Source organism: Akebia trifoliata, chromosome 16 (genome assembly GCF_017979445.1).
Source record: "Akebia trifoliata isolate Shusen 1 chromosome 16, ASM1797944v1, whole genome shotgun sequence".
Taxonomy (NCBI): domain Eukaryota; kingdom Viridiplantae; phylum Streptophyta; class Magnoliopsida; order Ranunculales; family Lardizabalaceae; genus Akebia; species Akebia trifoliata.
This window is the reverse complement of record NC_141390.1, coordinates 28,719,103-28,745,585: the sequence shown is the minus strand read 5'-3', so window position 1 is coordinate 28,745,585 and position 26,483 is coordinate 28,719,103. Positions and strand designations below refer to the sequence as shown.

The 26,483-nt window shown below is 34.5% G+C and overlaps 2 protein-coding genes across 5 annotated transcripts; both read left to right on the top strand.

Moving 5' to 3' along the window:
* The first annotated feature begins 1,911 nt into the window (after window positions 1–1,911).
* On the top strand, window positions 1,912–12,484 carry LOC147383301 (squamosa promoter-binding-like protein 7). 4 transcript variants are annotated; one of them, XM_086428169.1, is made up of 10 exons: window positions 1,912–2,584; window positions 3,592–3,764; window positions 4,678–4,862; window positions 5,037–5,126; window positions 5,211–5,318; window positions 5,564–5,681; window positions 7,912–8,044; window positions 8,790–8,970; window positions 9,657–9,726; window positions 9,899–10,040. In XM_086428169.1, the coding sequence occupies exons 1-10, from the start codon at window positions 2,064–2,066 to the stop codon at window positions 9,901–9,903; spliced, it is 1,584 nt and encodes a 527-aa protein (XP_086284295.1). In that variant the 5' UTR covers window positions 1,912–2,063; the 3' UTR covers window positions 9,904–10,040. The 4 variants fall into 4 exon arrangements, with proteins under 4 accessions (XP_086284295.1, XP_086284294.1, XP_086284292.1 ...); XM_086428168.1 differs by lacking the exon at window positions 7,912–8,044 and adding an exon at window positions 12,079–12,484 and having other exon boundaries at window positions 1,922–2,584; window positions 9,899–10,471; XM_086428166.1 differs by lacking the exon at window positions 9,657–9,726 and adding an exon at window positions 12,079–12,484 and having other exon boundaries at window positions 1,926–2,584; window positions 9,899–10,471.
* A 10,860-nt stretch (window positions 12,485–23,344) lies between these two features.
* On the top strand, window positions 23,345–25,712 carry LOC147383300 (gibberellin receptor GID1C-like). The gene is made up of 2 exons (XM_086428266.1): window positions 23,345–23,754; window positions 24,214–25,712. The coding sequence occupies exons 1-2, from the start codon at window positions 23,716–23,718 to the stop codon at window positions 25,207–25,209; spliced, it is 1,035 nt and encodes a 344-aa protein (XP_086284392.1). The 5' UTR covers window positions 23,345–23,715; the 3' UTR covers window positions 25,210–25,712.
* The last annotated feature ends 771 nt before the right edge of the window (window positions 25,713–26,483 follow it).

Genomic DNA, 26,483 nt, shown 5'->3' with positions numbered 1-26,483 from the left:
ACCACATCATTTTATCACCTTTGTGTCTCCTTTTGTGTCACCCTAGCACGACTCTTTTCTAAATCCAACCACAACATCCAAAAAATTAGTACTCTGTGTCCCTTGTTGGTTTCAAGGGTCACTAAGTATTAATTCCATTCGGCATCTCCTTGCCTCTTCCGTGCGTGTGGACACCATTATTGTTATTTATCTTGTAATATATTTATATTCCATCATTGTGATCACAAAAAAATATTCATCTTCAACTCATATATATATATATAAATATTATTTTCCAACTCACACACACATATATATATTAGTCAGGATAAGTAGATAACGTGTTTTATTTTATATGGACAAAAAAGTTCATAATGGGCTGATTTTTTTATAAGAATGATCTCTATGTTGAGGGGATCATCCTTACAAAAAATCAGTCCATTATGAAATTATTAGCCTCCACTTTACAAGTTAAAGAATCGTGGACTGTTTAATTTAACTGGTAGTTTATAACCATTTTCATGTTAGAAATTTTAGAATCATCTGACTTTTTGTGAGGATGATCTACTCACCATAGAAACCATCCTCACAAAAAATCAACCCAATCCGAAATTGTTTTGACATATAGGACGAAACGTTGTCTATGAATTCTTACCTATATATATATTATGAGTATTGATAATCTGACTTAGCCACGTGGCAACTCAATCGACTTACTTGACGTGACGTACTTAGGAATTGTAGATGTGCTCTTCTCGAAATACAGAACTACGATTTCCCATAATAAAAAAAATACAATTTTGAATATTGAGAAGAGCACATCTACGATTTCCGAGCCTATCATTTTTATTTTTTATACGAATAATGATGAAATTAAGGCACGTCAATCACGTACCAATAATGCATGCATTCATCACGTCTCTTTTTTGGGTTTTGCCCAATCCCCTACATTTAGGCTTTGCCTAATTCATAGACTATGATCTTGTCTAAGGATTAGTCTTAGGGCACGTGCCACGCTAGCACATCACACACACGGGGTAAGTGAGGATGCCCTCCCACAGGTGGCCTTGAGGAATTAATGCTCATATCGAGTATTGAAATAAAATAACATTTAAACTTGATTTATATCTTTCTCACTATTGAGACAAGCACTCGTCCTTGGCTTTTCAGCTTTGAAATGTAAAAGAAAAAAAACTCTTAAAATATATATGGGAAATGTTCAGCACTAAACATTTTGGCGATGAACCGATTTTTGGTGATGATGAATTCTACACTTCTAATGGGTTGATTTTTGATGAGGATGATCTCTATGGTGAGTAGATCATCATCACCAAAAATCAGCCCATTCTGGCGATGAATCGATTTTTGGTGATGATGAATTCTACACTTCTAATGGGTTGATTTTTGATTGATGATCTCTATGGTGAGGAGATCATCATCACCTAAAATCAGCCCATTCCAAAACTTCTAACCCCATAAAAAATGATTTACAAAAATGATTGGCTAAAATGTTGGCCAAAAATGTTTGGTGCTGAACAGGACCCTATATATATAGGGTCTCGTTTAATACCCAACAATTTGCCCAACATGTTTTGTTCTATATGGATTAGAAATTTTGGAATATGCTGATTTTTGGTGATGATGATCTCTTTGGTGAGGATGATTTCTATGGTGAGGAGATCATCCTCACCAAAAATCAGCCTATTCCAAAACTTCTAACCCCGTCACAAATGGTTTACAAAAAATAGACGGTCCATGATTTTTCAACTTGTAAACATGGGATTAGAAGTTTTGGACTGGGTTGATTCAACACCCAACAATTTGCCCAACATATTTCCTTGAGATACAAGTTTGATAATCAACGGTTCTCTATGCATTGCCAGGTCAGCTCACTGTTGAACCAAGTGTCCAACATAGGCAGTGTCGCACGGCTCCATTGTTTTTGTTCTTTACCAATCATACTTATAACTCCCACCAAATTCAACCAACTCAACTGTGAAGACTTCGCTTACTCTCTCTCTCTCTGAGCTTCTTTCAACCGTTAATGTCTCCAAATTTGTAGGGTTAGGGTTTTCTCCCCCAAAATGACGAATCCACCACCACCATTGTCGCCACTTTTTGATCAGAGTGTCAGAGATTCCGAAACAGAGATCTCTCAGATTCTAGACGAACCTTCTTCAACTACCTCTATCTGGGATTGGGACAATCTCTTAGATTTCGCAGTCGATGATCATCTGAAGTTCCAATGGAATCCCGAGGATCAGACAGTTGATGAGCTGTCAATTATTGCAGAACCATCAGATCATGGATCTGACGGCTCGGATAGGACCCGAAAGCAGGATCCGAGGTTGACCTGTGAGAACTTCTTGGCTGGAAGGATCCCATGTTCGTGTCCAGAGCTCGATGATGAAGAACAAGGGGTTGGGAAGAAACGAACAAGAACCGTGACAGTGAGGAGTGCCACGTGTCAGGTTCCGGGGTGCGAAGCTGACATTAGTAAGCTCAAGGGGTACCATAAGCAGCACAGGGTTTGTCTCATTTGCGCCAATGCGAATTCCGTTGTTATTGACGAACAACATAAACGATATTGCCAGCAGTGCGGAAAGTAAGTATTTTTATGAACCCCAATTATTCAATTATTCTTTTAGATGTGTTTTTCAGTTATTATTTTGTACAATCTACCGATTTCAGAATTAGAAGAAAGAAATTTAATTATATATAAGTCATATAATCTTTGATTTATTTAATTATTTTTATTTATGAACCCCAATCCAATGAGTATCTATTATTATTCGAAATTTCGAATTACTGGTTTTGATGTGTCATTCAATTACAATTTTAACAATCTACCAGTTTAAGAGTTAGAAGACTGAAATTTATGTTTAATTTACCAAAACATGCACTGAAAATTTAAAAATTAGCAAAACGGCACACTATTCATTTTAATTCCCATTTTTGGAATTAAAATGTTTTCGTTAAAGTGGGCAAAAATTCACTGTTTTATGGAATAGGAAAAAAAAATTTATTCTTCATTTTACAAATTTTACCATTTTGGTAAAAAAACAAAAATATTCCGAAAAAAGTAATTTACCATTTTCGGAATTAAATTGAATAGTGTGCCGTTTTTGTAATTTTTCAATTTTCAGTGCATATTTTGGTTATTCTCCTGAAATTTAATTATATATAAGTTATGTAATATTTGATTGTTACATACCCAAAGAGTGTCTTATTATTATTATTATTATTATTCAACTATTGATTTAGATGTGTTTTTCACTTACTATTTGGACAATCTACCAATTTCAGTGACCTACAATTCATACCATCATGGGCAAATTTATTGGGCTTGGCATTTGTGTCTCTACATATATTGTCTGCTACTTAAATTTCTGGGAGTTCTCTAGATTTTGAATGATTCATTTGGTCTTGGGTTGCAGGCTTGCAGTTCAGCACTTGAAATCTAGGAAAAATATTTTAAATGCATAGAACGAGATTTATTCTTAAAATGGGGATACAATCATTGGCTGAAGAAATGACAGGATAAGCTGGATAAAAGCGGTTTGTTTCGTGTTTCTCATTTGGATTTGGTTGGTGTGCCTTCTCTATTGCCAGGTTTCATATCTTGCCAGATTTTGACGAAGATAAACGCAGTTGTAGAAGAAAATTAGAAAACCACAATAGGAGGCGGAGGAGAAAATCTACAGATTTTAGAAGTATGGTTGAAAAGGAAACTCAAGGGGACCAGCCAGCTGAAGATATCAGTTGTGATGGTGAAAAAGGGAAAGGTATCATTTACTGAAGTTGATGTAGCTACCATGCTTGTTTGTTTGATAGACAAGGCTATGTCTTACTATTATTAACAACTAGAGTTCGCATGGGCATTCTCTTTGGGGTCAAGGAGGGGTAAAAACGGAAAAATAATAAATTTAGAGGGATATTATTAATGAAAGGAGAGAAGAGAAAAGACAATAAAGTGGGTTAAAAGGGTAAAAGAGGAAAGCTAGTAAAGTTAGAGGGGTATTATTGGAAATTAGGGTAAAAGAGGAAAGATAATAAAATTGGAGGGATATTTATTGAAAGGGAGGGAGGGGGGAGGAGAGGAAAGACAATAAAGTTCAAGGCAGAGAAGTGAAAAGGTAATAATGTGGGTAGTGTGGACCCCACTCCATTGCAGCTGAGGTGGGACGTTTATCTCCCCCATAAAACTGTAGCAGAATGGGACCCACCGTTGTGTTTTATTATAAAGTCACGATCTAGAACAATGTCCCGTTCCTATAGCAACATACGGTGTCTACATGGCACGTTTTGGTTGTATTTAAAACACATAGGGCTGCATGCACGACTTGTTTAGGAGACCGATGTGTTTTATACACCGACCAAAACTTGCCACATAGACACCATTTCTTTTTTATAGGAACGGGACATTGTTCTAGATCCTGATTCTTTATTATATAGATAGTACACGGCAGAATTCATGAAATATTAATTGGATTTTGATGGATTGTTTTTCCATAAATTTATCTTAAGGTAGCCGATCTAGTATGAGTTCCTGCTATAGATTATGGCAATCAGACTTTTGAAAGATCTCTCTGCTATACAAAATATGTATTCTACATCCATTTTTGGCCCTTTTTTTACCGTTTTTTTTTTAATAGCAAAACTACTCTTGACTGTTTTTTCACAACATTGATGAAGCAGTTTTGGAGTCTGAAGATGGACATGTATCACCCATTAGTTCCCTTCCCAGCTCTCAGAATATCCAGAGTGAGACTGTAATGTCTTTTGTGGCTTCTGGTGAAACCCAGATGGAAGGAGGAAAAAATAATTCCAAATACCCTATTTCTTCATCTCTTGGTGACACTAAGGTTACTTATTCATCCGTGGTAGGTCTCCATTGCATTTCTTTTTCTTTTTATTTTTGAAAAATTTTCTTCTGCTTTATTGCAATACTATGCTAAGTTATACGTGTGCCATACTGCTTCTATTACGTTTGTGATTGGACCTTGTATCTTCCTTGAAAGATAATGAATCATTATCTTCTGTGTAGTGTCCAACAGGTCGCATATCGTTCAAACTATATGACTGGAATCCTGCAGAATTCCCCAGACCACTTCGGCACCAAGTATTTCTACAGGATTATAATTGCAGTTTAGTATTGAAAGGGGAAAAAAACGGAAAGAAAGTTCGTTTCATCATATTTTGAAAGTTTTATTTATTATCTAAATTTGCAGATATTCCAATGGTTGGCCAGTATGCCGGTTGAGCTAGAGAGTTATATTCGTCCTGGCTGTACCATCTTGACTGTATTCGTCTCCATGCCTCGGTTTAGTTGGGAGAAGGTAATAGTTTTGTTCAATGAAATTGTTTTAATAATTGTCCATGTTCATTATACCATATTAGTTAGAGACGGCATGTACATGTCCATGCTGAATAGTTTTTGCATCTATGTTTATGTAGATATTGGAGAAACTGCTTAGCATGCTCATGGAAGTTTCTCCATTTAAACCTATAGTTTTTTCTTCAATTTCTCTGCTTAAATCATATCATTTTAACATATATAAATCTATATTGTTGCATTGAACAGTTAACTGAAGATGCTGCTTCCTATATACATGATTTTGTCAATGCCCCTGAAAGTGTGCTATTTGGAAGAGGCTCCATGACTGTCTATGTAAACGGCATGAATTTTTGGGTTCCTACAAGTGAGTTGGTGTCTCATAATCTTGATCAACTTACACCAGGAGAATGTAGAGCTCATTTGATTTTATTGAGTTTTCTTGAATTGAGTATTGTAATGTTATGCCTTGATAGGTTTTTCTTACTGCTTTCCGTTATTTTTTTTTGTTAAACTAAGCACATAGGAAAGCTTCTTGTCAAAAAAATTTGAGACCTTCAAATGGTGTATGAAAATGGGACTACCCTGTTTGTATTTGAGATTATGTTAGTGGAAGTCTGAAAATTTGTAATCTTATGGACTTGTGGTGAAAGGATAAAATTGAAGGGCATAACAGATATGTTGGGTGTGGGTTATCAATGTCAATGGAGGGCCCAGTGGTGGTGAGATTTGAGAAAAAACTTGCCTAATGGGAAAAATGTTTTCCTCTCAAAAGGAGGAGATGAGTTAGCCTTGATTTGTAATAATTTGTTGAAATCTTTTGATATATGTCCTATTTCTTTTCATGATTCTGGATTCTATCCTCAAAATTAGAGAAATGTGGACTTTTTATAGGATGATATGGATTGTGCCAAAAAATACCATTTGTTTGAATGGGAGGAATTTTGTTCTCCAATTAGAGGTCTGAAATGGTCAAAAAAGCTTTGTTTGGAAAATGAATTTGGAGATTTTTTAGGAAAGAGTAGCTTTTGGTGCAGACTGAAAGAGTAATTATGGGTACATTAGGAAGTAGGAATTCTGATTATCATCCATATGATCTCTTTGAGTGTGAGGTAGTGTTTGTAAAGGTATAACCAAGGCTCTGTGACTTCTGAAATACATTACATTCATGGTGGGTGAAAGAGCTAGAATAAGATTTTGGGACGATACACTCTTCCATGTGAAACATTGCCCCAAAATATCTGTGGGAGAGGGTGTGTGAGGTGGAGGATATTTTACTTATGGATGTATATAGAGGATAGGGGATATGGTTACTTGGAACTTTCAATTTAGAAGAAACCTCAATAATTGGGAGTTGGATCTGACTCAGTCATCTTCACAAAGCAGTAATTGCTTTACAAGACGATAAGTGCATTTGGAGATGAGAGTGAAAAATATGTTCATAGCATGGTCTTTCCCCAAGACCTGAATGAGTAATCCGACTCCAACATTTCTGATACAATTGTTGTAGCACTCATTGTTTCCATCTAAGATGACTTTCTTTATGTGGACAGATCCCCTTGATCAGATATTAACAAGAATCTGGAAGAAGATCGTGATAAATGTACATTTTCCTTGCAAAGAATCCATAGAAACAGTGAATCATTTTTTGATCTTCCACATTTTCACCAACAATATTTGGAGTAAGATGTTGCAGATGTTCTAAGTCCAATGGGTCTTTCCATATATTTTGTTGGATACTCGAAGCACTTGTAAAATTGGAATTTGAAAGGATTGAATGGACAATTGAAGATAGTTTCCCTTTAATGAGTAAAGTTGAAGATAGTTTGAATGATATTTCCTTTTTCCCATTTATGGATTGGTGTGTGAAAAGGAAGGAATAAGTGTGTTGTTGCATTAGGTTTTCATCCTCAAGGAGTATGGTGGTTTTTTCATCATGGTCATTGTGCCTTATTTGGAGAGCATTATAATGTTAGTGCAGGTTTCTTTTGTAGTGCTATTGTAGTCACATTAAATGACAAATTTCTGAGACCCATTATCAAATTTTAATGCAGCTGTCACTAAATATAATCAAATACGAGGGTTATCTCTCTGGGGAAAAAATATCTCGAGGAGGCTAGTATTCACTTGCTCCAAATGAACATCCATATATTACAACTATTTTTACTTTTTAGTTGTCAGGTCTCTCACCACTATATATAACATGATGTTATTGATCTTCACTGCCATACTCCATGTAGTTTTTTATTGTAATTTTATGACATATGAGTGTGTTTGTTTTTTCAGTTCCTACAGTTTCAATGAGGATTGTATTAATTTCTACTGTAGTTGAAATATCTCCAAGAAATATTTTAATCACGGTATAAATTTTGTGCCAATTCAGAATGTTTCGGTGGAACATTCTGGTTTCCGCCGAATTCAGAATGAAACATTGAATGTTTTGGTTTTTCTCGGAACGTTCTGGTCAAGACCGTTTTGATTTTTTTCCTGACCAAAATATTGCTTCGGAAAGAGATTTTAAACCTTGATTTCATTTTATTTAGGCTTGGTTGGTACCTCTTTACATGTTCTTTTCTCATAGTTTGGGGTTAATGTAGGTGGAACTTTGTTGAAGATTGTGGAGGAGGTGCAAGTTCCTAGGCTTCATTATGTTCACCCAACTTTTTTTGAGGCTGGCAAACCTATGGAGTTTGTTGCTTGTGGCAGTAACCTACTCCAACCTAAATTTAGGTATCATACAACTGCTTTAAAAACTTTCATAGAAAAATTGGCAACTTCAAGTCCATTTTCCTATTTTAAGAAAAAAACTGGTGACTGATCGTGATTGATATTTGCCCTGCATTTTTGCTTGCCAACCACATTTGAGTGTGAATGGTACTGATATTTTATATTTAATTTTTTACCATTTTCTTGTTTTCCTTCAATGTATAGCATGCAATGTGCATGACAACATACAATTGAACATAGTAGTGAAATGGATCACATCTCATGACATAGTTGTGAAATGGATCACCTCTCATCAACACCCCATAAATGGATCTTACAGAAAGTTTTCAAATCTTCTTTCCTCCTTGAAACCATCTCATCTCACTCTAAAGTCTCCTTGAAATGATTTCAGATGTTTCCAATGCAGCTTTCAATTTCCATTCCTTTACATATTAGTCTTCTCTATGAACCCTTGGTCAACAAAGTAACTGAATCTTAACATCTTAGAGACACAAATTTTGTTCCAATGCTTACTGTCAATCTTCAGTGATGCATGTCCATACCCTCTTATGCGTTTGTTCAGCATATTATATTCAGATATCTCAAACAAACAACTTCATATTCCTTTCATTTTGCCCATGCACTTTTATAACCTCGTTAACTGGTTGACATAATAAAACTGGATGATAAATAATTTCCGTGGGATCTTTTATCTGCTCGGTCACTTGCAAGTCTATTTGTTTTTAGTAACTCGTGGTTGCTATGGCAGGTTTCTTGTCTCATTTTCTGGGAAGTATCTTGCATATGATTATTGTCTTGCTGTTCCTCATGGGAAGACTGAATCATGCCATGGAAATGAAGAGGACACGACTCAGAGTTGTGGCCATCAGATATACAAGATACATATTCCTAACACTGAGCCAAAGCTTTTTGGCCCTGCATTTATTGAGGTAGGTACTTTTGAGAACCTTTTTATTATCTGTTCCACATTCATTGGCTCATAAATGCAGATGCCCATGATTAGTTCTGCTCAACATCTTTTTTTAGTATTTGGAAGCTGCCTTGTGTGTATTCACAGCTTTCAGATTTATTTGCTTGCAATAAAATACTAGGCCGTTTCTATATTCTTCCTTTGTGTTTGTTAGATTTTTTTTTAATTACTTCTGGGTGTATTATTTTCTGGTGACCTAATAGTCTCTACTTCTTGAGATTGTATGTTGTTTTAATAGTGATAGTCTTAATCAATTCTTTCACCTATGTTTCATGGACACGGTAGGGATGTTAGGGTCTGACATGTGTATGGGCTATCTAATTGGCAAAACCCCCAAAAAGTAGGATTTGTGGACTCGGCTATGTTGGAGTAATTACTATTAGACCCATAGCTCAGTTGGTTTGACCCATTGCAAAGCAACTTTGAGGTAGTGGGTTCAAGTCCAGCTTACCTGTCAATTTTTTTTAATAATTATAGGATAATAAGAACATAAGGAATTATGTGATATGATATTTTATGATATGCGTCATATACATATAGGCAAGAGAATACAAAATTTAATGCTATATTTTCTGCAGAAGAAAATTTCATCTTGAAAAGGGTGTAGCCAGTAATTTATGATAAATATAAATCATTATTGTGCAGAAAAAGGAACAAAAATGGAAGTGTTGCACTAGAGTCCATGGAGTGTCAGAGTCTGACGTGTCCGACATGGGTACTCCACCTTTTTAGAAACTCCACGCAACATAGGTTCTAACTTTTAGCTGGTGAATTTACCACCTCACGGAGTTGGCACCTTCACTGATTATTATTGCATCACGGAGCATAAAAAGTCTTTTTATTTTCCATTTAATAAAAAAAAGTATTACTCTTCTATTATTTTGTAGGTTGAGAATGAATCTGGGTTATCCAACTTCATCCCTGTGCTTTTCGGGGATAGGAAAATATGTTCTGAAATGCAAATGATGCAGCAGAGGTTTGACAAATCTCTATCTACAAGGTGGGCTCAATTTGCAGTTCTTGATGCTACATCTGAGCCATGCGAGGCTTTTGTATTGAGGCAAACAGAAATATCTGAACTTCTTTTAGATATTGCATGGTTTCTTAAGGAGCCTAAATTAGAAGATTTACAAAACCTTTTGACTCCTACACAGATTCAGAGATTGAATTGTTTATTGAATTTCCTAATACGGAACGAGTCCACTGCCACCTTGGAGAAAATATTACAATCTCTAAAGATTGTGATGGATGTAGATAACTTATACACTCCTGATACTAAAATTAAGGATACCGATTTGAAGCTCTTTCAGAAATATATAAATCGTGCTAGAGAAATTGTCCATCAGAAAGTTCAACATGCCAGGGAATTAGAATCACATTCATGGAACTCGGTGCCCAATTGCTTTTCTCAAAACAACAATGAAAGTGACATGCTATGTGTTGTGCCAAGTATCAGTCAGGTGAGCTTCCTAATTCTTTTCACGATTACCCATGGTTGAGTGGTCCAAATTGAAATTTGTCAAATTTGTTGCTTTTTACCAGACATTATTATTGGCAGTGGCATTATACATTAAATCTGGCAATTGAATTCATGTTTTTAGTTCGGAACCAAAAGTTCCCTGAAACAATGATTTATTGTGCATTTATCAGATTTTTTTTAGTACTTGAATACAGGTATATTGTGCATTTGTGTGGTTTATATCTTTAAGCATGTTCGGATCAAGAGTGCACCTAAAAGTCCTCAAATTTCAAGATCATGGGTTCTACCTATTTTGTAGCTAGCTCTGTTTGGGCTTCAGTGCTCATTCTGGTAGAATGTAGTAAATGGTTCATGTTAAATCTACACTTGTTTCTTAGTTCTAGTATAAGTTCCCTACATGGTGATCATGCTGCACGATCCAACTTCACAAGCGCAACAGTTGTCCATACCTTGGAGACCAACTTCACAGAAATCAGTTAATTTTGACATTCCTAACCTTGTAGAATGATGACTTGGAGTTGAAAATTCTGCACCGTCCAATAAGACCATTACTTCATGTGTAAAATTTTTTGCATTGTTACCAACGTCTGAATAAACTAATTTTTTGTAATGTTGATCAACATGGGGGGAACTCACTTGTATGGTTGCATTGTCAAAAATAGTCCCAATCAGCTCCATCTATTAGAAACTGGAGTAGGCTTAACGTAACTCATAGTTAATACAGCATCTGTGTAGATTTTTGGTGATGATGATCAACATGGGGACAACTCACGCTTATGGTTTAATTGTCCAATATAATCTCCATGTTGCCCAACTGATAAAAAATTAGTGTCGATTTAATGGAACTTGTATTAGAATAGATCTATATAAGGATGCAAGAATTGTGCTTCACAGAGAGGTGGATTGTGAAGTATATTGAGCTGTATTGGAAAACCTTTCTAAATTTTGCATTGACACTATGAAGCTAGATCTAAACTTGCAGATGTAAATTAATTAATTTTGATTCAATGTGCGTATGCCATTTTATTAAAAAATTTAAGCTAATAAGATGGACAGTATGCCTTTATCCCTTTCCCTTTTATGATAAGACACTAATTGAAGTTTTTGCTAGCTTTTTTTTTTTTTTTTGATAAGTAAGTTTTTGCTAGTTCACCTCTACATGTAATAACACATAATGGATTAATATCAGTGTTTTGATTGGTTTTTCAAGATATATGGTGTTATAGTCTAAACATGGTCTAGGGTTTCGGTCTCAAGGTTCATCTTGGTCAGTCAAACAACTGAAAGGTCCCGGCTTAAGATGGTTCCAGAGTACCAGACACTAGACCAAACCAAGATAAACCTTGCACCAAATCTCCAATGGCTTCTCTGGTCACCCTTTAGGCTGAGACATCTTTATCAAAACTAGTTTTGAATCATGATTCTGAAAATCTTTTAAGCTCAAAATTTGCCTCGAGAGGCACCTTAGATCAGCTAAGATCTATTTTTTAATTTCTTCTTGTGAATTTCTTATATTTTTTATTTTGTATGTCACTTTAGCCATATCAGATCAACATTCATCCATTATTTGAATTTCTTGTACTTCAGGACATGGATATGGCAGAGGAGAAGTTGAGATTATCAAAGATACCAACTTTCCGCCAGAGTAGTGAAATTGTTCCACTTCTAGATAGAAAGGTCTTAATGAATGTAAACTATCGGCTAGTCTTGGGGAAGATATGGCCAAAGAAGTTAGGAGGTTGTAGTATTTCAAGCACAATCTTGGGCTCACGCTCTCTTGTTCTCATGTTGGCTGCTGCCACTGTGTGTTTTGGGATATGTGCTGTTTCCTCCTCCATCCACCCAAGGTTGGAGAATTTGTAGTTTCCATACATAGGTGTTTGTTCGGCAACTTCAATCCATAAACAGAGCACCAAGAACAGATTTGTCCTCTGTGAATTTTGTATATATATTTCGCACATTTTTATAAAATGGATGAAGTTGTTTGGTGCAATGTGGAGGGATTCACGTTCGATTTCTTAGACCGTCACATATGGGGATTGTGCTTGTGCCCATTGCACCTTTGATGCACCATGAACGTCAAGCTTATTGTCCGGCATAAAGGATTGATGAGTAAAAGTCAGTTAATGTGATTCAACTTGTCTACCACCTCTGCCTTGACTGAATGTTGATCCGAAGCAGGTACTACCCACCCTATTTTGCATTTAAAGCGCTTGCGAATAAAGTTATATTGTTCTCAGAATTCATTGAAAAGTTAATTGTGTTTTATTTCAAGGACTGGTGTTCTATAACAAACTCATTCAAAGATTTTACATGGGACAAATTTCACATTGTTTAAGATACTTCAACAAATGAAAGCTTTACAAGAAGACCATTCTGCATACCTCTCAAGAAGAAATCTTGAGCAACCTTGAAGGTCCTTAAAGATTATGATTATGTACCAACACAACCATGACGTTGCTAACAAAACACATTTCTTTCCAAAAAGAACTCTTAGACACTTTCCCATTCAATTCTATCTAAAGATACAGTTTACGTTAATTCAAATATGTTCATATCTGCTCTTTGCTACCTCAATCCATCCTTCTTGTTCGTCATTTTGGTCTTTTAGAACTTTCAACTTGCAGTCTTTTTTAATTAGAGTCGTGATTTTCTGACTCTCCCTCTGACACATGCCCCCTGACGTGGTATGGGTTAGAACCATAGATTTTTTTTCCCTCGGGATACACAACTGTACATCCCCATAAATAAGTGCAGTTGTGTATCCTGAGGAAACGAATCTATGGTTCTAGCACATGCCACGTCAGGGGGCGTGTGGCAAAGGGGGGCGTGAGAAAATCATTGTTCTAAAATGACTCTTATTGATCTTATGCTTGAGATGGTCTTACAATGTCGATCGACCAAGTCTTATTTTATCACCTATTGATTTTCACATTTGAAGCGTTCACTATTTACATACTCTATAGATAATTAGACATCTCCTTAGATAATTAGTCCCTAGTTCTTACTCCCTATTTTTATTCTTTCTTGGGGGGTTGGTATAATGTTAGATGATCCAACTAGATAGTAATTGTTCATGCCTAGGAGACCATATCTTCACCAAATTTTAGTCTATCATGATATTATTAATCTCATGAAAAATTGACTTGAATTTGAAATATTTTATTTATTCATTTAAACTGTTATTTTACCAATTTTATTTATTTATTTATTTTTATAGTTAATAATGTCATAATGAATTGATTTTTGGTTAAAATGACCAATGTCAAGAATAGTTTTACGACTAATGTTTTTCTCACGCCCCCATCACAGAATGGTAGATCATTTGCATCGGGATATGTAGAATCATAAATCATTTTCTTGTGTATCCCAAGGCAAATGATCTACGATTCTGTGACGGAGGTGTCAGATTATCACGACTTTAGTTTTATTGTACGGTTGGATTATCCAAGATGTGATCGAGAAGAAAAAGGACTAAATATAGATCTTCTTTAAAATATCTGAAGCCTAATATGTATTTATATATTTTTATTTAAATTCTATTATTTACTCAAACCTCAATTAAAACAAATAGGTTGGCCAAGATTATTCCTTAACCCAAAATTTTGTGAGAATGAATCTTTTGACTATCGGTGTTAAAGGCATATATTTACATGGACCCAAGGACCAAGTAGGGTCGGGACAAAGGTCTTCGTTTGGGCTGTATGGACTGCCAACTTTGTCCAAATGATACCTTAGCCATCTAGGGTTTATTGTCTAGATTATTAGGTTTCGAGGTTTCTTTTTTTTTTTTCTTCAAAAATAATTATGTTTTTTCTTGATTCAAGATTTTGAAAGTAGATGGCTATTGAACCCCAAAATGTTATATTCAAATACAATGGCGAACAAAATGTTTCTTTCCATTTTAATCCAATGTAGATATCTTAAACGAGAAATTCTATTGGTACCCCAACTTTTACTTATTACACCTTAATTACTTAAATAATTTATCACAAGCACTTTAAAACAGGAATTAACATTTCATAATACTTGCCCAAGATAAAGAAAAAAAGTTAAAAATTGCCTCTATAGACAATAAGCCATCAAAAAGAATAAGTTGACATCAACGATGATCGTCTACTCTGACCTCTTAATGTTAATCTTGTGCACTTTACTCTTCAATATCTCTTCATCAAAAGTAGAAAATATCCAAACTTAACGTTTTTTTTTCTTTCCATAAATGAAACAATGATATTCTCATCATATTAATTATTGAATTTTTAAATTTAGTTAGAATATAATAAGTAAAAGTTGGGGCACCAACAAAAGTTCTCTTCTAAAAATTTCATGCTCTACATCCACGTGGCACCACCGATCATGTTTTCAGGTGTCACACGAACAAACGATCCATATATAACCCAATCTATATCAAATGGTTAAAATTTTTGATGTGTAAGTTCACAAGGAATGACTTTTAATGGAAAAAAAGTCTTGCCACCTAAGTGGACTCCCAACTTAAAAATATTTTCCAAAATCATTTAAATTGTGCTATAAGCACATAAGTCATGATCATTTTAACGTGCTCTAAAGTCTAAACGTGACATATGACACATCAACCATGTCATGGCATAGAGGCTTTATGAATTATTGCGTCATTTTAATGTTCTAAGCGTGACGAAGACACCTTAACCAAGCCATGGCCCATTCATCCATAGAGGCCTTGAGTGCTTGTCCCTATCAGACTTTCACATTGCTGTGGTGCCATAGGTAAAGAACGTACAAGTAATAACCACCCCCCCACCCCCCTCTAATAGCTTCTATAGTCTACTTGTAAATTGTAATATAAAGGGGGTCCAAATGGCTAAGTTATTTGGCTCCTGCCACGTGGCCAGAAATTTTATGGTTTTATTTGTGTCTCTAAAGCTAGAATGCTCTATGATTGGGTATGTATGAGGCCACTACCTATACTTGTTTCATCTCCTTAGACAATGAATTATAATGGCTCAATTATATTTACCACCATAGTTTTTAAATGATCTCGTTGAGTCGAGTCGAGTCGAGTCAAGTTGAGTTGACTGGTTTTTTTAAGTAACTCGACCTCGAAACTCGATGGAACCAACTCTCTGGTTAAAACCTGATAAATCATTAGTCCGACTAGCCTTACACATATAGTAAGATGTCAATTTCAAAATCATGATCTGATGCCAAAATGATTGTACGGGCAAAATTCTATTAACTTAATTTTTTTTCCTATTTTCAAAATATGTTAGTTTTAACTTTTGAATTTTTAATTTGGGAGTTTCGTATAAGTCTGATAGTTGTTTATTTTTTATTTTTCTGAAATTTTCCATAAAATTCAGAGGGCTGTTGTGTTGGGCTATTGTGTTGGATTGCCAATGTGGTAATCCATTTAAGTTAAAGGACCCTTAGCAAGAGTTAAACCTTACTAAATTAGTAAGGAAAGTGTTTTTTTTTTTTAATTATATAAATAATCAAATCAACTCATCAATTTGGTTGGGTCAAATCGAAAATCCATCGAGTGAGATTAGAAAATTGACTTCAAAATCCTTGATTTTTCTCCTCAAAATCTATCATCATCAAACTCTTTAACGTCAACTTCAATCTCTTGAATAAAATCATTGATTTTTCTTCTTCTACTTCCCAAAAAATCTTATCTTTTTGTGAGGTATGAAGTTTAAAGGAAATAGATCTCAAGACTAAAGAAATACATAATTTTACTGTCAAAGATAACCTGGTAATGAGGAGAAAAATCAAGGGCATTTGACTGATGGTTGTAGATGAGGGTGTTTTATGTAATTTTCAATCAGTCTCTTAGTAAAGATAGAGATCAAGAGGTATGTCATTAGTTTTAAAACACTGGAGGTGTCTCAAATATTCATCAAAATGTGGAGGGGTATACCAAAATTAACATTATAAAATGGGTATTTTAGAAACACCCCCCTGTAAAATTGATGATATTAGTCTTACCCCTTTGCAAAATGCAAGATTAGGTTTATCCCCCTTGATCGAAAGTCAACATTACATTTTACCTGTGATTTAACAATGAAATTTTGATTTTTTTTTTCTTCCAAAATGCTTTTCAAATACTTAAATTACTAAATCAAAATTTGGAAGAAATAAAAAATTTCATTATGAAATTATCAAGTAAAAGCAACGTTGACTTACAGTCAAGGGGGTAAAAGTTAATCTAGCATTTTGCAAGGGGATAAACCTAATATCACCAATTTTACAAGGGGGTGTTTCTAAAATACCCTTATAAATTTGATATTTTTATTTGGCTCATTCAAGTCGACTCTTGAGTTTTCAACTTGTCTCTACGCAATCAATAATCAATTTGAGCTTTCAAAGTCATGAAATTATGATTACAACAATGAAAACAAATGAAACCATGCATTAGTGTATGAGTGATTATATCATTGAAAACATTGTTAAAATACTTTTAGGTGAGGCCTTTATTGAAAAGGAGAGAACATTTTGAAAAAATCTCATTCTTTTAAGGGAGAATCACTTTAGTGGAATCCTAGCTTTGAAAATTAAATAATAAATAACAAGTAATCTGACTCAGTCCATTACCCTCTCTAATCCAAGATTAGCTTTTGTTTAATGGAGTGATTAACAAATAATAGATTATTTTGGTAGCTAAAACATGTTACTTGCTTTAATTATTGAAGTAAGGATTAATGTGGTCACTTTATGAGGATTTGAAGAGATCTTGCAATACCAAAGGTGGGGAAGATGTAAGGGTTGTATAATCTTGAAACAAATGAGAGAAGAAATCTCTACTTTTGGTTCTAATTTACAAGAGTAATCAAAATGATGGTTTTTGACTAGTTAATAATTTTTTGACTCGGAAATTTTCATTCAATCTGTACTCGATTGACATGGCAAGGGCATAGAATCGCTGATCTTTTCCTTGTGTATCCCAAAGAAAAAAGATCTATGAATTTGTGCCCTTGTCAAGACAGTCGAGTGAAAATTTTTGAGTAAAAAAATCACGACTCTTTTTGAAATGGTACATATCTTAAAAGGGCGCTTGCTTTATTTGTTTGAGAGCATCCAATTCATCATTTTTGTAATATAACGAATTTTCATATTCAATATGAGATATATATATATATATATATATATAGTTACATGAACTTTCAGATCAGAACATGACGTAATTTTTTTTTATAAATAATTTGCATTTTAAACAACGAAACATAAAAGACCTAATCTTTAAAATGATGAGTATGTTGTTTGTTGTAATAAATTTTTAGAATGTATCTCTTAGGTAAGGTAAAAAAGTATTTTGTACCACAACGTTCATAATGTATCACAATAGCTATTGAAAATATCAATTGAGATAAAAGAGTATTTTGGATTATTTTAAACGCTAATGATTTTTTGACTTGAAAATTTTCACTTGATCTGTTCTTGGTTGAGATGGCAAGGACATAGAACCGTTGATCTTTTCCATGTGTATCCCGAAGAAAAAGATCTATGGTCTTGTGCCCTTGTCACGTTAGTCACGCAACCGAGAAATAAATTTTGAGTCAGAAAATCACGACTCTATTTTAAATCTTTCTTTAAATGAAAAAGGTAATTTAATTAAATATTTTTTACTAATTCAATTATTAAGATGCCGTCCAAGAATTAAAGTGGACATTTAGCAAGAAAATTGAATATTAAAATGTATTAAGTTGGACAAAAAAAAGACATTTAAAGGAAAAACTACAATAAACTTTTCTAATTTCCATATATATCCTTGAGATAGAAGGAAAAAAAAAAAGTTTTCTACAACTCAGTACAAATTTATTTCTTGGGAATCCCTAAGTGTATCCTCCCATGATGACTACTTTTTTATGTTGGTCCCTAATACCTAGTAATCTAAAGTTAATCCATTAAAATATATGGGTTTTTTTAATTTAACCCATATTTATTGTTCAAATTCGCAAAACACCCAATTCTTTTAACTTTGTAGCTGTCAACACCTTTGACTAGGGTCAAGATAACCTTTCTAATCTCTCTCCGTCCAAATGAGTCTCTAAAATCTGTAAAAAGTAGTCCACATGTCATTCTGGAGAGAGAGCTTCTGAACACTTCGAAGTCCATAAAGATAGCGAAAAAATTTAGCATTTAAAGCACTAAGGTCACTTACGTGTCATTATCTCGATAACACGGGACCACAATATTTGTCCTTAGTGGACAATCACCAAAGAAGTACAATGCACCTAGTGGGTCCTACCAAAAAGGCTATTTACCGAAACGGCACAAGAAGCCAAGAATTGTTCCTAATTGTTGACCTAACGCGAACACGCGATAGCGTCCGAAATTGGTGCGTGGAGTACGATAATAGAAAAGGCCACAAAGTAGTGGATCGAAATTGAAGCATCAGAATACGACAAGAAGAAAAGGAAAATCTTAAAGAGTGGAAAGATAAAGATACTTGGAACGGTTTGTGTTTGTGGATAAGTGTAGCCACATTGTGACACAAACTTTATTAATTTCTCTTATTTTAATTTTTTCTTTTTAAAATTTTTATTTTAATAATTTAATTAATATTATTATATTATATAATCAGTGTTTTGAGAAGGGACCGTATATGACAATATTGGAATTTTTGTCAAATTAGTATGATTAGGGTCCAATTTACATTTGTTGTAGAATCTTAAAAATGTGTTTTTTTTTAATCAAAATGATTTTATTTTCATTTTATAATAATATTGGCACTAAATATGTCTTATAATTTTTAAATATGAGTTGTATTGTCTTTAAGTATGTTTTAAAGCAAGCCACGACGTTGAAACACGAAATCTGGTGAACGAGATTAATTCTAAGGATATATAATATATTTTTGTAATATGTATTTTATCTTTCTAGTTAGATTTCTTATTTTAATTGTAAGGTTTGCATATTTTTATTTGGGTCATTTTTCATGAATTTATGGATCTTAAAATTTAATTATTAAAAGAAAGACGTGATTTTCTATTTGTAAAATTTTCACTCGATCTGCACACGATTGATGTGGCAAGGGCACAGAACCATAGATCCTTTTCTTCGGTATATATAAGGAAAAGATTAACGGTTATATGCCCTTGCCATGTTAGCCAAGTATAGATCGAGTGAAAATTTTCGAGTCAGAAAATTAGTAGTGCTGGGTTGACATTGGGATTTACTGCGTTTCTCACACTTATGATTTGTGGTGCATACAAAACTGTAGATGTGTTTCCTCAAGATACAAGTAAAAAACATCTACGATAATGTGTGCACCTCCAAGTCAGAAATGTGAGAATCGCAATAAATCCAATTTCACCTTAGCATTAGTGATTAAAAAATGGTAATAATTTGTACTTTATAAAAAAAAAAAAAAAAAGAGTAAACCCAAAGTAAGAATAAACACAAAATCCAATGATAAAAATTGTACATCTCGAGGATATATTACATAGTTGTAAAATTAATCCTAATCTTTGGATTTTTTCCCCAAGTCTTTTTGGATTAATTAGACTCAACCCATTCTTTCCATTAAATGAATAATCGTTCCGCTTTTCCAAAAATTGTATCTTGAACATAAGAAGTTTCAAATTTTAAATGATTTATAAAAATTGAGGGTTATTAATAAACAGGTTTCGACTGAGCATGATTAACACCTAACTCAATCTTAAAGAGACTGGTTATAACTTTGATCAATCCAAAACCCTATTAGACCTAAATCGACTAAACCCAAGCTCAAGCTTCTTGAATTATAACAACATTATTGCAAAAATCATGTAGATTTGATCGGATCATAGTTCGATCCTTAACATAACCCAAATTCTTGATCAAGATCCAAAGTAATTAGATCCAAATGGATCCTATTTCAGCTAATGATAGGATCCATTGCCAACCCTTTCTTTAATAGCCGGCAATATTTTACAATAAAAGACATAAAATAATTTAGTAAAAGAAAATGACAGAGGGAGCTGAGGGAGGTGTGTTTTTATCTGGAACGGTATTAACTAAGGTAATCTAGCTAGGTAAGTCCTCAAAAAAATAATAATATTTAATATTTTAGTGATCCCATATTACAAGGATATTGCCTTGTTTGGTTAGACATGTTGTTTTGGTTCTAAAGTGTCCACGAAACCAACCAAAAAGCTAAGAAACAAAACTAAGTGTATTAGTTGGCTCTACTCTGTTGCCATCCCATAGGTATAATGAAATATGTTTGGACTCATTTTTGGTGGGGCCATGATAATATAATAACAAAGGTTAGGGACTCAATGGGTATATATATGTTTGATCAAAATTCCATTGGAAATTGGAAATTGGAATTGGTTATCCCAATCTTAGATATACATATTTCAGTACGTAAATCGGAACACTGAGATGATGGATTGTGTGTAAAGGGAAAGATTTAAGACCTTAAAAATGATGGATTTTGGATAGGGATATGAGATAAGGGTATTTATGTCAGTTTATTTTAATCTTCTAAAGTAGATAGAGGTCAAGGGTACGACATCAATTTGTAAATACTTTTGGCAATCCCAAATATTCACAAAAATATGGAAGGAAATGTACAAATCGTCTGAAATTTGGGTTTCGACAACTTATTTTCCCCATTCAACTCTACTTTTATAAATTATATCTTTTATCGGTAATTTAAGATATATTCCTCTACATTTTGGTGAATTTTTTATGGAATAATGATTTTTTGATGCTCTCCTTTGACATACACCTCGTATGCCCACATCATAGAATCGTAGATCATTTGTCTTGGGATATGTAGAATCATAAATCTCTTTCTCCTGTATCTCGAGGTAACTAAGCTACAGTTCTGGAATGAGCATGTAAGAAGGTGTATGTTAGAAGGGAGCGTTAAATTATCATAGCGCTATTTGGTATCTTTCCTCGAGTTTTCGAACCATTGACAACACCTTTGACTCAATCTTCACTGAGACCAACTAAATATTGTCTAACCTAACCTCATCATCAACCTCTAATAAAAAAATACCTTTTATTTTCTCTTCAAAAACCAACTACCCTCGTGAATGAGATAGAAATTCTGAAAAAGTAAAAAAGTGATTGATTTTTGGATAGAAATTTAATAATTTTTCATGCGAGATTGAAGTTGATGGATTAAAGATAATGTTGAATTTGGATAGAAATTCAAGACTTTTTTTAAAAAATCCAAAAATTATTAATTGAGGTAGTAAAAAGTATTTGGGTCTACTTCCTAGGTCGTGACTTTGAATCTCTATGTGCTCTTCTACATAAATGTGACTACTTGTAGTAAGACCTAACAGGGTGTGATGGTGTGTGCGGCCCCAACGAGATTAGTCTCACCAAACGAGGAGATATTTCCTGTGCCACATAAAAAATAAAATAAAATAATTAATTAGAAATTGAAGATGAGGGCATTTAAGTCCTTTAATGTACTAATCCCCTCATGAAGATCATGCCATGAGTTTGAAAATGGAGAGGATTTCAAATATTTCACGAAACGAAGAGAGCCATCAGCCATGTCTAAATCATCACATATTTTACAAAAATAGATATAACTTTGTAAAAAATCCCATCTTAGTCCTTCTAATAATGCTTTGAAACTAAGCAAACGTGGAGGAATTGATGACCGATGATTGAATGGGTCCCACTAAGATGACTTAAAAGCTAAACGACAAAGTGATTAGACAACCACAACCATTCGATCTATCGCACTCATTGGTCTTCTAAAAAAATTGGACATATATATCTCCAACGTGGGATCCACCCAAAAGAAAGCCCCACAAAATAAAATGAAACACGTGGCTCAATTCTAGAAAAAGTAGACTCTCTCTCTCTCTCATAGGTCATATAATAATAATAATAATAATAATAATAATTAAAAAAATATTAAAAATAAATAATCAGACAAAATACCCACAAAGAGAACGACAAAATCTAAAGACTCCAACACCTGTTCAAGGATTACTACATGCCGTCACGCATTTCCCGTTACAAGACAAAACGGTATTTCTATAAACAATGGCATTTTCGTAAATTACGTATAAAAAATGAGGGTACTTTCGTAATATAAAAACACTGCTGGAAACTGGAGAGGTAGACGCGTTTGTCGCCACGCGCGTCGGCGTTTGCCGTACGCTAAAAAAAACTTTTTTTAGGTGATTTAAACATACCCCCTCAATGTTTTGGTAAATATTTGAGATACCCTTATATTTTCAAAATAATAATATACTTCTTGACCTTGGTCTTATCTTTTAGATTAAATATTAACTGACCTAAATGTCCTCATCTTCAATCCCTAATCAACCTCTTCTTTATATTTTGTAAAAAATTAAATCTTAATTATTTTTAAAACTTTTTCTAGAAGAGTAATGATTTTTCTACGCCCCCTAACATAGCATCTGCTAGAACCATAGATCCTTTTTCTCGAGATATACAATTATACATATTTATGAGGATGTAAAATTGTGTATCTCGAGAAAATATATGATTCTAACCCATGCCACATTGGGGGTTGTATGTCGTATGGGTGTTAGAAAACCACGACTCTTTCAAAAAAAATCTTTGAAATAGATAAAATCTTATAATTGAAAATGAAAAATCAAGAGTTCAAGCTAAACCCCCTTTTGAGGGTATTCAGGTCATTTTCTATTTAGTATATAAACCAAGACTGGGTTTTTCAAGTGGGGGTGCAACCCATCAATTTTAAAACATAGGGGTATCTCAAATATTCTCCTAAAAAGGTATTCTCTCTCTAGAATTTTTATAATTTTTATTTTATAGAGTTTTTTAATTATAGCGTTTGAGAATATTTAAAATAAGTTTAATTAAAGAAATAATGAATGGTGATTGTGGGATCCACAAAAACAGTTTATTTCGGCCGCTCGCTTTGTCGTCTCTTTCGTCTCCGTCTCCACAACCCCCCCGTCGTTCCTTAGCGTTTGACTTCACTCCTTCGGTCGTGTGCGCGTCTCTTCTTATCCTTCGCACCCCTCTCTCTCTCTCTCTCTGTCTTCGACTTCTTTTATTGGAAACTTCTCTCTCTCTTTCTCTCTCGCTGTCTCTTTTAATTTAAAAACTTCAACGAGGTTACTCTGAGGAGAATATTGAGAGAATATATGAGGTTTGGGTTCGTTTCATTTGATTTCGAAGCATGAGAAGTTTTAAAGGAGGAAGCTTTTAGAAGATCTGCTTTGGGATTTTAGGAATTTTCTGTCGTTTGTATTTTTGTGGAGTGAATCTTGACTCTTGAGTACCATTTTCATGGCTGGAAGTAACGAAATTAATCAAAATGAAGCAAAGGTAAAGAGTTCTTCTTCTTCATATGTTCTCATTTTTTATTTTTCGGAGCTTAAATGATGAGTTGGTTTCTGGGTTTTGTTTAAAATTGGAAATTTTTAGTGGGTTTCGAAATTCAAATTCTGGGTTTGTGTTTTGTTCTTTAGAGTTGAAGTTTGGCTATTTGGGTATGGGGTTGGAGTGATTTTGGATTTGGGTTCAGTTTTTTATTCTATTTGATGGGTTTGACATAGAGTTTGGTTGGTTTTGGCTAATTATGTCCTTGAAAGTGGTTTGTAGGGTTTCTTGAGCTTCATTATGTTGTTTTTTTAATTACAAATAACTGCAAATTTTTTCTGGTTTTTATTTCCTAAATTGACTAATAGAGGCAAATAACTAGTCTAATTCTAGGTAAATTAACTTTTGATTTTCATGTAATTGTGAAATTTCTAATTCATCTCTCTGTAATTTTTTCCATATCAGATGGTGGTTCCCCTCAATACATGGATTCTCATGTCCAATTTCAAGCTAGCTTACAATCTACTCCGCCGCCCTGATGGTACATTTAACCGTCACTTGGCGGAGTATCTAGATCGGAAAGTCCCCCCAAACATGAACTTGGATGATGGGGTCTTCTCCTTCGACGTAGTCATCAACCGGGCTACCAGTCTCCTTATCCGAATTTACCGACCCGCCCCAGCTGATGAAGCTCAGCTGGGCATCGACGAGCTTGAACGACCTCTAAGCACTGAAGTCGTCCCAGTTATAATTTTCTTCCATGGGGGAAGCTTTGTGCACTCCTCTATCAACAGCACTATCTATGACAGGCTTTGTAGGCGTCTTGTTGTCAATTGCAAGGCAATTGTGGTTTCCGTGGATTATCGTCGTGCACCCGAAAATCGATACCCATGTGCCTATGATGATGGCTGGGCCGCTCTTAAATGGGTTCACTCGAGGCCATGGCTTCGTAGTGGAAAGGATTCTAAAGTTCACGTGTACTTGGCTGGGGATAGCTCGGGAGGCAATATTGTTCACCATGTCGCAATAAGGGCGGTCGAATCAGGGACCGAGGTATCGGGGAATGTGTTATTGAATCCAATGTTTGGTGGGATGGAGCGAACGGAATCAGAGAAGAGATTGGATGGGAAGTACTTTGTTACGATCCAAGATCGGGATTGGTATTGGAGGGCTTTTCTTCCCAATGGGGCCGATAGAGATCATCCAGCATGTAACCCATTTGGTTCCAATGGTGTAAGCCTCGAAGGGATTAAATTTCCTAAGAGTCTCGTTGTTGTGGCAGGTCTAGACCTTAGTCAGGATTGGGAATTGGGTTATGCAGAAGGGCTTAAGAAGGCTGGACAAGATGTGAAACTTATATATTTGGAGAAAGCCACGGTTGGATTCTATTTGTTGCCGAATAACGTTCATTTCTACAGCCTAATGGAGGAGATCAACAACTTTGTCAGTTCTAACCACTAAATAGACTTACTTTACAATACGTGACAGAAGCTTTAGATTTCACTCAGAGTTATTTTTTTTCTCTCTTTGGGGTGATGGTGTGTGCAGTTTATAAGTGTGTAATACTAAACTGTGTTTTCTACTAGTGGTGATAAGATGAGGAGGTCTGCACCATTGGGTTCGGTCGGATTGAAACTCATCGACTGATTTATGTGTTATGTGCCCATGTATCTGTGACTTCCTTTGGTGAAGTTGTTACCGACAGTGGGGAGCCGTTTGACGACGGATTCAGCTGTCTAAATTTAGCTAATTGATTCTAATTCTTGGCCGCTAAAAAGGGGAGACGAAGCAAGAAGTTAACATTTGGTGATCGATCCTTTGGAGCAATTGTTGCCTTAGCTAATGTTATTAAGTGCTAATTTTAGAACATGGGTTAGGAAACATCCATGGTATTGTGAACTCATATATATATATTATACTTGTGTTCTATATTATATAAAGATGTTTGTTTTTTTAATTGTTCACTTTGCTCTCATATTTTCTAGATGGCTTGGAACTTTAAACTTTGCTTCATCTCTGTTCTTTAAATTTGTACTCTAAATGAAACCCATATTTGCCTCTAATCTTTGTTGCACAAGTTCATCTTTCTATAAAGTTTTTGACAATCAGGTCTCATTGAAGATTACCAACTCATACAGTGGAATGAAACAGGTTTACTTTGAAATGTTTGCTGTAAGGGGACATTGCCCACGGTCTCCACCGACTTAAAAATGCAGAAAAAAATTAATTTCGTTCGAATTGGAATTTGGTTTCGTTCTCTCACCAAATTGCCAGAAATTATTTGAAACATTTGTTAGGTGAAGCTGCAAGGGATTGGTAATTTTAAATCTGTGTAGCTTAATTAGTTACCATACTACATTGCAACCATAAGATCCTGGGGTGGTCTTGAAAAAAAAAAAGTTATTACGCGGCTTCTATTAACACACCAACTTTTAATTATGACACACCAATCTATATGCAAATATTTTGTGCCTGACTATCAAATCCACGATCATCGAAAAAAAAAAAAACCCAAAAGGGTATCAAAAGTTACGTGAATTATAATTGGACATCAGTCCGAATCATCGATTTCTCCATCTTTCGAGATCAAATTGATTATTCTTGTTACCTCCTGATTGGTTTTTTTTAGGTGTTGAATTTGGAGTTTGGGATAATAGCAAAATACAAGAATTTGGCTTGAGATTGGCCTTGGAAGTATTATAAGGGACCACATGAAAGTAATCCAAAAAACCTTG

What these genes read in the sequence shown, in the direction of transcription:
- LOC147383301 (XM_086428166.1), top strand. Translation starts at nt 2,064, where the DNA reads ATGACGAATCCACCACCACCATTGTCGCCACTTTTTGATCAGAGTGTC. An exon ending in TATTGCCAGCAGTGCGGAAA is followed by an intron (nt 2,585 to 3,591) that starts GTAAGTATTTTT and finishes CTCTATTGCCAG; the next exon opens with GTTTCATATCTTGCCAGATT. An exon ending in CTCGGTTTAGTTGGGAGAAG is followed by an intron (nt 5,319 to 5,563) that starts GTAATAGTTTTG and finishes TGCATTGAACAG; the next exon opens with TTAACTGAAGATGCTGCTTC.
- LOC147383300 (XM_086428266.1), top strand. Translation starts at nt 23,716, where the DNA reads ATGGCTGGAAGTAACGAAATTAATCAAAATGAAGCAAAG. An exon ending in TTAATCAAAATGAAGCAAAG is followed by an intron (nt 23,755 to 24,213) that starts GTAAAGAGTTCT and finishes TTTCCATATCAG; the next exon opens with ATGGTGGTTCCCCTCAATAC.